The 12,568-nt window shown below is 40.4% G+C and overlaps 1 protein-coding gene across 1 annotated transcript in view; it reads left to right on the top strand.

Annotated features, from left to right (window-relative positions):
• The window catches only part of COL4A5 (collagen type IV alpha 5 chain), a 137,196-nt gene extending 125,787 nt beyond the window's left edge, over positions 1 to 11,409 (top strand). The window contains exons 43-51 of the mRNA XM_070952119.1: positions 899 to 971; positions 1,771 to 1,842; positions 4,672 to 4,800; positions 4,936 to 5,034; positions 5,719 to 5,931; positions 6,818 to 6,995; positions 8,517 to 8,631; positions 9,223 to 9,395; positions 9,960 to 11,409. Of these exons, the coding sequence (XP_070808220.1) occupies positions 899 to 971; positions 1,771 to 1,842; positions 4,672 to 4,800; positions 4,936 to 5,034; positions 5,719 to 5,931; positions 6,818 to 6,995; positions 8,517 to 8,631; positions 9,223 to 9,395; positions 9,960 to 10,041 (1,134 nt within the window). The 3' untranslated portion in view covers positions 10,042 to 11,409. The remainder of the gene's footprint in view (positions 1 to 898; positions 972 to 1,770; positions 1,843 to 4,671; positions 4,801 to 4,935; positions 5,035 to 5,718; positions 5,932 to 6,817; positions 6,996 to 8,516; positions 8,632 to 9,222; positions 9,396 to 9,959) is intronic.
• The last annotated feature ends 1,159 nt before the right edge of the window (positions 11,410 to 12,568 follow it).

Below are 12,568 nucleotides of genomic sequence, written 5' to 3'. Positions count from 1 at the left end.
TAAGTGAAAAATGGGAGAGGCAGAAAGATGGTTTCTAACACACTGGAACCAAGAGGTGGCTGGGGGGATTTTATACCCCTTTGAGAACAAATCCCATCCACTTGGGTGGTATTTTAGTCTAAGCCTTGGAATGTTAGTTGTTAATTAGTTGTTTATCTGGAAGGGTAACTTCATAAGAGAGCAAGCAGAACAATTGTAGGAAGTCTGCCTCCAAAAACAAATTAGAAGGACAGAAGCAAGGGCCTGTGTTAGGATATTTTCAGAAGAACCATTTCAAATCATTCTGAAGGACGACATGGTTCAGATGTTCAGGTCTCTTCTACTGTCTGGATATCACAGGATTGCTTGAAAATAACAGAAGCATATGAGTCTGCATTATTTGTATCAGAAGCAGGAAAGGTACTTCAGATCTAGTATGGGCACATTCATTGTACTTGGCGGCATCTGAAAGAAGCCAACCATATAATACATGTTTTTATTAATGAGGCAGCAACATATACTTAGCACTGGATCTAAATTGACCTTTACCTCTTCAGAGACGAAGAGTACCCTCCCCTAGAGGCTGAGGTATAGGTGCTCTTCTGATGGAACCCATCAAAAAATATTTTTCAAAGGATAAGCATCAAGTGTGACTGCAGTTAGGTTGATTGCAACATAATGGCTCTTCACCACAGCCATTAAGCAGTATATCCTGGATCGGTGCTTCAGTATCAAAGAACACCCTTGATGGCTGATGAGTACTTACCTAACCTGTATTGCTTATCCAACTTCTTTTCCTCACTGAGGAATTTCCCATTGATCATTAAGGCATGTTCTCCTTTGCTTCTCAACTGACTTGCTTTGTTTCTCTTTGATATTCTTTGATGATGGAAATACTAATCATTGTTGTGATGACTAGGGTGAACCTGGACGTCCAGGCCTGAACGGGATGAAGGGAGACCCAGGTGTTCCAGGAGTACCAGGATTTCCAGGTATTCAGAACAATATTTGCCCTATGCTGGATGGTTATTTGAGGTCAACCTTGGAAGATGTTCTCCGTGGTTTTATCTATTCTTTAGAGCTCAGCTTGTTTGCCCTATGTCAGCAAATCCAAACCCATAAGTTTGAGAATAACCAGGATGAATGCTTCCCAACTTTCCACCCAAAAATCTCAGAGAAAAAGAGTAGGAGAGTTTTTAAAATATCAGCAATTTCGTGTTTAAAAATTGCATTTGCAACCTAATGTAATTGAGAAAATATTAGAAAATTCCTCTTGCTTGAGGTCTATACCATTATGAAGGGCGGTATACAAATTGAATAAAATAAATAAATAAATAAATGAAGGTCGAAATTATAGGCCATTTCCTTCTGTCTTGACCTTTTTTCTTAACACTTTGGCCTTTTTACCTAGATCTCCCACCAAATGTAGTTGGTACAATCTTAGTTAACTCAATGGGTCCCAATAAAGGTTGGTTAATTAGGGGGCCCATGAAGGCCATAAATTAGACATCCCTCAGTGAGATAAATGACATTTGAGAAATTTATGCTTGCATGATATCTCCACTATCAGAGAACTAGACAAAAAAAGCATTAGTGAGGCTATTAAGCAGAATAGAAATAGAAATAGAACAACAGAACAGAATTCTTTACTGGTTAAGTGTGATCAGACACACAAGGAATTTGTCTCCAGTGCATTAGCTCACAGTCTACATATAAACAGCAAGTAATAAGTAAAATCATAGGCTCTTTATGTCTATGCTGTATTAACTTGTGTGGGTTTTGGCTTTTCAGGTTTGAAGGGACCTACTGGACCTTTGGGATCTTCTGGCCCTGGAGGAGACCCTGGACCCCCTGGCTCCCCAGGTAGGAATTCTGAGATTAATGTTACCAAAGTTGGCTTCCATTGTTGCTTTCTAAAATATATTCCCATTGTTTCCTTAAAAAAAAAACCTCAAATAACATAAAATGGTTTCACAGCATAGAAAAATGGCCACATGCTACATCTGAATTGAGTGAATTCAACAGTTCTGGAAGAAAGATTTAATAAGATGGCCAGTCAAGCCAAGAATCTGGCCTTGTGGAACTGGGCAATTTGAGTGAGTCAAACATGTGATTTTGAAAGACTGCAGGAAGCGAACCAAAAAAGTAGCCAAAAAAATCAGTCTAGAAGCACCTTTAAGTCTATCCACTTTTATTTGAAGGCATCGGTTTTGTGAGCTACAGATTATTACTTCATCAGAGGCAATGAGAGGCTTGATTGATGTGAGATTTAAATACAGGGGTATGAATCTTCTCATGACCACTAGTTGTGCATTGATGATGTAATTCAGTGGTTCTCAGCTGTTTCTTCACCACAGTCCCCTTTAAATACCTTTTGTGGCCACCGACCCCCCAAGACTTAAGATTTAAATCATAACATTTTTTCAAGCCTTCATGGACCTCCTGTGACATCATGTCCCCATCCATGGACCACAGGTTGAGAACCACCGATGTAGGTCATTTAGTCCAACCTGATCCTTTGATGTAAGGGAACTAATACATTATCAGCAAATAATATGTGGGGTCTTGTTGGAGGCCATTATTCCAGAGAAGAGATGGCAACCTTCTTTCAGTATTGAAGGGCATGTTCTTGGAGAGATCATCTTCTGAAGTGGGACATATGGTGACCAACAGTGAGTGGGAACAACCAGTCTTTCTTTAATACCTCCATTTTCTTCTTTTTGGTCTTCTTCTTTCCCAGATCACACTTACAAAGCTCTGAACTAATCTCAGGCATAAGAATGTTAAAATTAGGCCAACCATTACATGAAATTCGCCTCCAAGCCACTTTTGACTCAAGGGCTTGATGGTGAAGTTCTTGAGAAGTTCATCTGGAATCTACTCTTTCATAACTGATGCTGTTGGGTTTAGCCTTGTGCACTGGGAAAAGTGGCAAGTATCAAGCATTTGTTCACCAGGTTTCTGTCAGCCTTTTTATCTTACAGACTAAACATGCTCCATTCTTTCAACCATTTCTCAAGGACTCATTTTTCATACCAAAAAGATTTTCTTTATCCACAGGCATTCTGGTTTGCAAAGATGGCAGCTGACAACATTCTTTTTAAAAGTCAGGCATCTTACAGCAAAATCTCTCTTTCTCTTTCTCTTTCTCTTTCTCTTTCTCTTTCTCTTTCTCTTTCTCTTTCTCTTTCTCTCTCTCTCTCTCTCTTCACTCTCTAGCTCTATTTCATTCACATTCTCTTTTTCTCTTTCTTTCTGTTTCATTCTCTAGTTTTCTCTTTCTCTCTGTTTCACTTTCTAGCTCTCTTTCACTCTTTTCTCCCTCCCTCCCTCTCTCTCTCTCTCTCTCTCTCTCTCTCTCTCTCTCTCTGCTTCAACTCATTTACTTCATGCTTGATAAGGATTGTGCTTGTTAAAATGCAGATGAAAGGAGTTCAGGTCTGATACAACTTTAATTTGAGGGATACTAGCATAGTCCAAGCTTATTTAGGAAAATAGGAATGTACAAGTAGTCCTTAACTTAAAACCACAATTGAGCCCCAAATTTATGTTGCTAAGCAAGACAGCCACTAAGTGAATTTTGCCCCATTTTACAATTTTTTTTCAACAGTTGTTAAGTGAATCATCACACTTAAGTTAGTAAAAGGGTTGTTAAATGAATCTGACTTTCCCATTGACTTTGCTTGTTAGAAGGTCGCAAAAGGGGATCATATGATCCCAGGATGCTGCAACTGTCATAAATATGAACTAGTTGCTAAATGTCTGAATTTTGATCATATGACCATGGGGATACTGCAAAGGTCATAAGGGTGAAAAAACAGTCATAAGTCACTTTTTCCAGACCCGTTGTAACTTTGAACAGTCACTAAATGAAAGGTTATAAGTCAAGGACTATCTGTAGTTGTTTCCCATTCAATGAGGTTCTTCCTTAATTGCCAGAACACTAAATTGGCATGAAATTTGCCTCCTTTTTCTCTTGTTTCTACTCCTGGGCACTGAGGTTTTCAACTTTCATCTTAGAAAAAGATAATACAGATGTCCTCATCTCATGACCACAATTGAGACCAGAATTTCTGTTGTTAAGCAACATAGTTGTTACGCTAGATGTCATTCTTTGTTTATGATGGGTAGGACTCAAGAAGTGACGAAATAAACGCTTCCAAGACCAACGAAATCTTAAAATAACAGAGAAAATGCAAATCTTGGACCTGGTCTAGATCAGACCTAATCCCAGTATTGCTGAATATAATTGGTAGCTAAAATTGGTATCTGTCTTTTGTTCCAGATGTCAAGTGTATAAAAAGCACTATTTGGTAGAATAAGAATAGCAATAGCAGCAACTTTAGCTCTGACTCAGAAGTCTTTTCTGTAAGCAGCTGGCCTTCTTTGCTCTTAGGATTGAAAATTGATTATTGATGGAATTCTTTGTGGGCATATTTATATATCAGATCATATATCCTTTTTCCTTATCAGTACCGAGCAGGATGCAAAGCCTAGAAGAGATAAGCCAGCCTCTGTTCTAACTCAGTCTGAAAAAACAGTTTTGAGACCAGGATGAGACCAATCCATCTTCTGCTGGTGGCATCTCATAATGCTAGATATTTACCATGTTTTATTCCATCCTTTTTCATGAACCATCCAAAGGACCACCTGACTAAATGATTTAGGTTCTCAATTTTCTCTTTATCCTAGGTCCTCCAGGGATACCTGGTTCAACTGGACAAACAATTGTGGTTAAAGGTGATCAAGGACCACCTGGTCCTTCAGGGCAGCCTGGAATGAAAGGTCTATCTGGACTCCCGGGGCCTCCAGGTTTGCCAGGTAAGTTCTTTCTGGACAGGTAACAATACCGATGGAAGCCATTAGATAGTTGTCTTCTGACATTCAACTAGAGTAATAGTGATAGGGTCTTTGCAAGTGATCTAAACGAATTCATTAAACAAAATATACCCATAGGTTCAATTGGTCTTCCTGGTGATGCTGGACGTGATGGTCTTCCTGGTTTTGATGGTCCAGCAGGACGTAAAGGGGAGAGAGGACTCCCAGGCCAGCCAGGTAAAGTGAATGCATCATTTCTGTTGATGGGAATGGGGAAGAGGAGGGTGTCAAGCAATGAAGAGAGACATAGATCCAGTCTCATTTCGGGGTTCAACTGAATATCCAGAAAGATCAAAATCTTTGGAAGCTTTTCTTCAGCTTTTATTGCCAGAAAATAAAAGGCAAGATGGTGTCAAAACAAAGGGCAAGGCACGCCTTGTGTCCAATGTCACAACGTGTCTTGCTTCAACTGTGTCAGGATAGGAAGCAAAGCCTCTGTAACTGGTCTTTTTTTTTTTTATTATTTGATTTATATGCCGCCCTTCTCCAGAGACTGAGGGCGGCTTACAATGTACTCAGCAATAGCCTTCATCCTTTTGTATATTTATACAAAGTCAGCTTATTGCCCCCACAAACTGGGTCCTCATTTCACCTACCTTAGAAAGGATGGAAGGCTGAGTCAACCTTGAGCCTTGGCGAGATTCGAACCTGCAGTAATTGGAGGCAGCTGGTCTTAATAACAGGGTGCCTTAAACCACTGTGCTACCAAGGCTCTTAAGGGATGTCTACCCAAAATTGGTCCTGGAGAATCTGTGTCAACTTTGGGCTTGCCCAACCTATTTGGAAGGCTGGTGGTTCTGAGATTTCAGATTTGTACCTGTCCATCTGATGTGATTGACTTTGTTCATTCTACACACACAGGTCTGCGTGGTTCACAGGGGCCTCCTGGCCCTGATGGATTGCAAGGTCCTCCAGGACTCCCAGGAACAGGTTCAGTTGCCCATGGATTCCTTATAACTCGTCACAGCCAAACCACCGATGCCCCCTTCTGCCCAGCAGGAACCAACCGGATCTATGATGGATTTTCCCTTCTCTATGTGCAAGGAAATGAGAGAGCTCATGGGCAGGATCTGGGTAAGGTTCCGTGTTTGCTATGGACAGGTTGTTGGTTTTTTTTTTAATGAAGATGGCATCGGAGGCCACTTCTATTATAATCATAATTCATATTTCAGTCCTTTTGAGCTTTTTTCTTCCTTTTCTAAAGCAGTTTGGACAGGTAGTTTGGGGAAGCAGTGGCTTGACTGAAGCTTAGGAGATTTCTTCTCTCACTGCATCCATGAGAGTCTTGCAAAATAAATTCCTTCAATCTGGGTGGGGGCTGTACCTAAAGCCCCTGGTCTTCCTCATCCCAGGCCACTTGATCATCCATTGAGATCGCAGCAGTGTTTGAGGAGCATCTCCTGGAGTTGAACCATGAAATATGTGAGGATGGTGTTAAGACCCTTGGTTGTAATGTTGCCCAACCTGGCATTCTGTACATCACTGGGACTGCAACTCCTTGGCTAGGAATTCTGGGAGCTGTAGTCTTAACATAGTTATGGCGTGCCAGATTGAGAAGAGCTAATCTCCTGATACAGAAAGCAAAGAAGGGGCTTCACATTAAGGGTGGTTGATAGATTAATAACAGATTCCCATCTTCACTCTACTCCCTCCCTCCCCATCTTTTAGCTAGGACTGTGTATTGTACTGTATTTTTTATTTTTGTAGTATTTTATTTATATTTATCTTTATAATATTGTGAGCTGCCCAGAGTTACTCTCTGGTAAGATAGCTGGAGGGCAAGAAAGCAGGAAGGAAGGGGAAGGGGAAGGGGAAGGGGAAGGGGAAGGGAAGGAGGCTTTTGGAGGTTGAGGAAGGAAGGAAGGAAGGAAGGAAGGAAGGAAGGAAGGAAGGAAGGAAGGAAGGAAGGAAGGAAGGGAGGGAGGACTATCTCATTCATATGGCATCTTTTGTTTGTTAGGCACTGCTGGCAGCTGTCTCCGCCGTTTCAGCACCATGCCCTTCATGTTTTGCAACATCAACAACGTCTGTAATTTTGCATCTAGGAATGACTACTCTTATTGGCTTTCCACTCCTGAGCCGATGCCAATGAGCATGGAGCCACTAACTGGAAAGAATATCCAACCTTTTATTAGCCGGTGAGCGAGAAACTCTTGGGTTTCAAGTAGGAGAAAAAAAGTCAGGCATGTCCTGCACTGGTTTTTCTCATCCCTCTATACGGTGATGCTGATGCTGAACATAGGAAACCAGTGGAGCAGTAGTTCTACAAAACTACAAGATACGTTTTATGTAGGATGCACCTTTATATATAAAATAAATCATTTTTTTTTTTGTTTCAAATGGAGAAGTTCCAATTCCAAGTAGGGTGAATTCTTTAAAAGCTGAAGGCAGATCTTATGTTTCAATATGAAAAGCAGGTACATTTCCATATAGAACTTAAGATTCAATAGTAAAAGAGCAGTTAACAGAATGACAAAATAACAGAATAACTAACAGACTAATGGAGTTGGAAGGGACCTTGGAGGTCTTCTAGTCCAACCCCCTGCTCAAGCAGGAGACTTTATACCAATCTCGGATAAATGGCTGTCCAGTCTCTTCTTGAAAACCTCCGGGGATGGAGAACCCACCACTTCTTGAGGCAAGTTGTTCCACTGGTTAATTGTTCTGTCAGGAAATTTCTCCTTAATTCTAGGTGGTTTTCTCTTTGATTAGTTTCCATCCATGGCTTCTTGTCCTGCTTTCAGGTACTTTGTAGAGTGGGAGATAGATATTGAAAGACTGCTATCAAGTCAACCCTAGTCCTTCTTTTCACTAGACTAAAGATACCCAGTTTTTTAAATCAGTCGTCATATCTTTTAGCCCCTGCCTCCCTAATCATCTTTGTGGCTCTTCTCTGTATTTTTTCTAGAGTCTCAATATTTTTTTTACATTGTGGCGACCAAAATTGGGTGCAATATTCCAAGTGTGGTCTTACCAAGGCATTATAAAGTGGTATCAATCTTGATTCTATCGCTCTCTTAAGGCAGTCTAGGAGGACTGAAAGTTGTCTTCCTGCAATGGATATTAAACTCGACACATCAAAACATCGTGTGCATCTTTCCCTAACCCCAAATTAACTTGTGGAGCTTTACCAGATGTAGTTTAGAATCGGGGGTTGAAATGATGGTTCTCCAGTTCTTGATCACAACCATACTGAGAAGGCTACAGTCCAGCAGTATCAGAATAACAGAATAACAAGAGTTGGAAGAGATCTTGGAGGTCTTCTAGTCCAACCTCCTACTCAAGCAGGAGCCCCTATGCCTTTTCAGACAAATGGCTATCCAATCTTTTAATTATCTCCAGTAGAATGCAGTTTCCTGTCCTTAGCTTAGGCATATTTAAAAGAGGGGTTATCAACCAATTTGTTAGAGAAATAATTGATGAGCTGCTATTAACATTCATGGTTCAATGGAGCCTTCCTGATTGGAGACCGGGGATCACTGAATGAGAAGAGCAAATTGGAGGACATTTCTGAATGTGTGTCTTGCTTATAGGCTTTCCTGGAACTTCTGGTTGGCCAATGGATGAAACAAGTTGCCAAGCGATTACACCACTGTTATTGTTTTTAATCTTTTAATACAGCTTCTTCTCCCTTCTTTTCACCCTATTCCCTTTTTTAGTTGCACAGTCTGTGAAGCTCCTGCAATGGTCATAGCAGTCCACAGCCAGACCATTCAAATACCCTCGTGTCCACAGGGCTGGAACTCGCTCTGGATCGGATATTCATTCATGATGGTATGTGGTGCCTTCACTAAACATTGGTACACTAACAACTCAGGTCCCTGTAAGTCTAAGTCATTTTAGGAGTCCCTTTCAGGCCTAGAGAAGTAGAAGAAGTGGAAAAAAGGATGAGGAAGAAAGGAAACCCTTGTCCTAAAAAATATGGGGAGTTTTGGAAATGACCTTAGAAAAGGAATTGGAGACCTGTGGAAACCATCGGTGTAAAAAAGTCCAGAGAGGTGGGAGATCATTAAAAGGAACTTTTAAGGGAAAACATGACTAGACTTTCAAGATTCTGTTGTTACTGGTAGTCCTCTACATACAGCCATTCATTTAATGACCATTCAAAGTTGCAATAGCACTGAAAAAAGTAATTTATGACTGTTTTTCACACAATAACAATTACAGCCTCCCCCACAGACATGTGGTTGAACTTCAGATGCTTGGCAACAGGCATTATTGGCAACTATCTCTCTATGTTTTGGATGGTTTACAACATGCTCGCTGGGGAATTTGGGAGTTGAAGTCCACACCTCTTCAAGTTGCTTGAGAAACACTGGCTTAAGGTGATCAATGATTGACCTACAGTGATTTGGTTTATTCTAGCACACCAGTGCTGGGGCAGAAGGATCCGGACAGGCCTTGGCTTCGCCTGGCTCTTGTCTTGAGGAATTCCGCTCAGCTCCCTTCATTGAATGCCATGGCCGAGGGACCTGCAACTATTATGCCAATTCATACAGTTTTTGGCTGGCAACTGTGGAAATAGCAGAAATGTTTAAGTAAGTCTGCCTCTTTCCTTTTTTTAATGCACACATTGGATACACACAGCATTCTAAATGGTGGTTTCTTTAGCTGTAGCTTCAAGTCACTCAACAGACAGGCGTCATGTAGATTGGATTCACATAATAGCAATAGCACTTAGACTTATATACCGCTTTATAGCCCTCTTTAAGTGGTTTACAGAGTCAGCCTCTTGCCCCCAATAATCTGGGTCCTCATTTTACCCACCTCAGAAGGATGGAAGGCTAAGTCAATCTTGAGCCTGGTGAGATTTGAACTGTCAAATTGCAGGCAGCCGGCAGGCAGCAGAAGTAGCCTGCAGTACTGCATTCTAACTACTGCGCCACCGTGGCTCATAATTTGCAAAACCAAATCCCAACCCAAAATTCATTAAGATACCAATAGAAGAGACTATTGTTTTACCCAGGGTTTAAATGAGGGGTCCTTGGTGCTGGGAGGTGAAGTCCAAAAGTTGCCAAGGTTGGACATCCCTAGCTTAGATGTTTTCCACTCTTATTTTCCATCAACTCACGATGTGTCCTCTTTGCATTTCTGTTGACCAGTAAACCTCAGTCGGAGACTCTTAAGGCTGGCGACCTTCGGGCTCGTATTAGCCGATGCCAAGTTTGCATGAAGAGGACGTAATGCATCAGACTTTTTATTAAAAGAGAAACACCACAGCAACTGAGAAATCTTTTAATGCACTGTCCTTCAGCTATAATAATGGTGCTATTGTGGAAAAGGAGAAGAAGAAGTTTGAAGAAGAGACACTCCTGTTGATGCAGATCTCAGTGCCTCTCCCTGAAGGAGAACCCCAAAACCAACGTGTTGCATTTTGGGGATCGGGGCAGGTTAGAAATTTGGCTACTAAACAAATTTATTAATTAAAGGAATCAGTTGAAAGAACTATGGAAAAGATAGTCAAGGCATGAGAAGATTGGGAAGATTTTGAAGAAGTCAACCTTTTCCTGTAAGGATTGAAAATATGCTCTTTGCCAAATTGACCCCCAAAAATGAAGATGCCACACACACACCCCGCCAAATAAAAACAATTCCTGCAAGGAGGAGACTGTGCTGTGCCAAGAAACCCCACATTGTGGTGCTATTGATCCTACTGTATTCCCAGATTTTGATATGAAATGTTTAAACTTATTATTTTTTCCTTTGTAAGTAATGAAATGTGTATATTGTGTAAACACATTTTTTTAGTTTCCAACTTCTCCATCATTTAGATACAAGCCAGCCTAAACTCACTGACTTCACCAAAAGAAATCAAGCCAACCTATATATATATAAATATATATATTAAAATATATAAATAAATATATATATATATATTAAAAAGCTGAGAAAGGTCAACTGAAAGGAGACACTATTCTAAGTCAGGAAACAGTTTCTATGGATCTGTTTTCTTTTTCCCCTCTCGCTTGCTCACTCACACTCGGTCCCAGCGAACTACTACTGAATTTTTAAAAGTTTTATTTTCTTCCCTAGATTTGGCTCACATTTTATTTGAAAAATGTATAATAATGTTGTAGCCTTTTAAAAGAAAACAGAGCTGTTAATTAATGTCTATATTGTATGCCACTCTCTTGATAATTTTATTTGTCCATAAGAGCAACAAAAAGCAGAAAGATCATTTTAAAGGGTTTTATTTTCTCATATTCTGTGAAATATTAGATCAGCCTCCTTGCCAAACTGATCCCTTTTCTTTTAGATCCTGTAATCTCTAGCTAGGGAACACCACTAACAGCCATGCTGATTAAGAATTGTAGGAGTTAAGATCCAAATGATCAAAGGGCATCTTATGCAGGAAGACAATTTATAGTCCTTTGTGAAGAAAGAACAACTAAAAGTCATTCATTTGAATGGCATTAATTTATGTTGGTTCAGCTGACCATACCTTCAAAGTATACAGGTATCACAAAGTTTATAACTATTATTCATGTACACACAATGCACACCCAAATCCACTTTTCCCCAGACATAATGTCTAGTATTTTATCCAAATAACTGTACACTTTGAAAATCCTTTTGACTGAAATAAAGTGAAAAACTAGTGAAGACTATTTTTGTTCATAGCTTGCTGCCTGTCAGTTGTTCAGCACATTTTTGTGTGTGCATTGTGGTTCCTTCCAGTGAAACCGCCCCCGAGTCAAACTACTTATGAATATGGAGAACATTTTATACATGTTTGTACATTGGTACCAAATAGAGGTACCAAACAGGAATCAAACCAGATTTCTCCACTCTTGGTTAAGTAAAGCCAGCATTTGTTTTCCTTTACTTTATAGAGGCTGGAGGGTTTTGTGTGTAACATTTTAGGGGAGGGAGATTCATCATTCATCATTCATCGATCATCATCATCATCATCTATATACAGATAGTCCTCAACTTACAACAGTTCATTTAGTGACCGTTCAAAGTTACAATGGCACTGAAAAAAGGGACATGACTGTTTTTCACATGATCCTTGCAGCATCCCCATGGTCACATGATCAAAATTCAGATGCTTCGCAACTGATTCGTATTTATGACCGTTGCAGTGTCCTGGAGTCACGTGATCTGCTTTTGCGACCTTCTGACAAGCAAAATCAATGGGAAAACTAGATTCATTTAACAACCATGTTACTAACTTAACAGTTGCGAAAACAACCTAACAACAGTAGGAAGAAAAATCATAAAATGGGACAAAACTCACTTGACAAAGGTTTCACTTAGCAATCTAAATTTTGGACTCAATTGTGGTCGTAAGTCGAGGACTACCTGTACTACTAAAACTCTCATATCTGTTTGACTGTAACAGTGGTGGGTTGCCCCCGGTTCGCACCAGTTCTATAGAACCGGTAGTAAAACTGGTGGGAGGCCCCGCCCACTGACCCCAACATCACCAAAATGCTTCTGCGCATGCGCGGCCCCATTGCAAACCGGTAGTAAAGGTAAGTAGTTAGCTTAGTTAACTAGGTTAGTAGTTAGTAGTTACCCTTGGTTTGTAACCTTCAGTTGTGTGAAACACTGCATCTTAGGGCAATCAGTTTTGAATCAATGTACCTCAAATGGGCTAACTTACAGAATGTGTCCAAATCTGGAATCCATGACTCCTATGGAATTGAAATTTGGCAAAATTGTGACACTTAAGTGCTTAGCTTGCTGGGCTGCCATGCTGGCACAA

This window comes from Pituophis catenifer, unplaced genomic scaffold (genome assembly GCF_029215685.1).
Source record: "Pituophis catenifer annectens isolate HBS135680 unplaced genomic scaffold, rPitCat1.0.hap2 SCAF_11, whole genome shotgun sequence".
Taxonomy (NCBI): domain Eukaryota; kingdom Metazoa; phylum Chordata; class Lepidosauria; order Squamata; family Colubridae; genus Pituophis; species Pituophis catenifer.
Note: the sequence above shows the minus strand (reverse complement) of the source record. Positions and strands in the feature narration are given on the sequence as shown.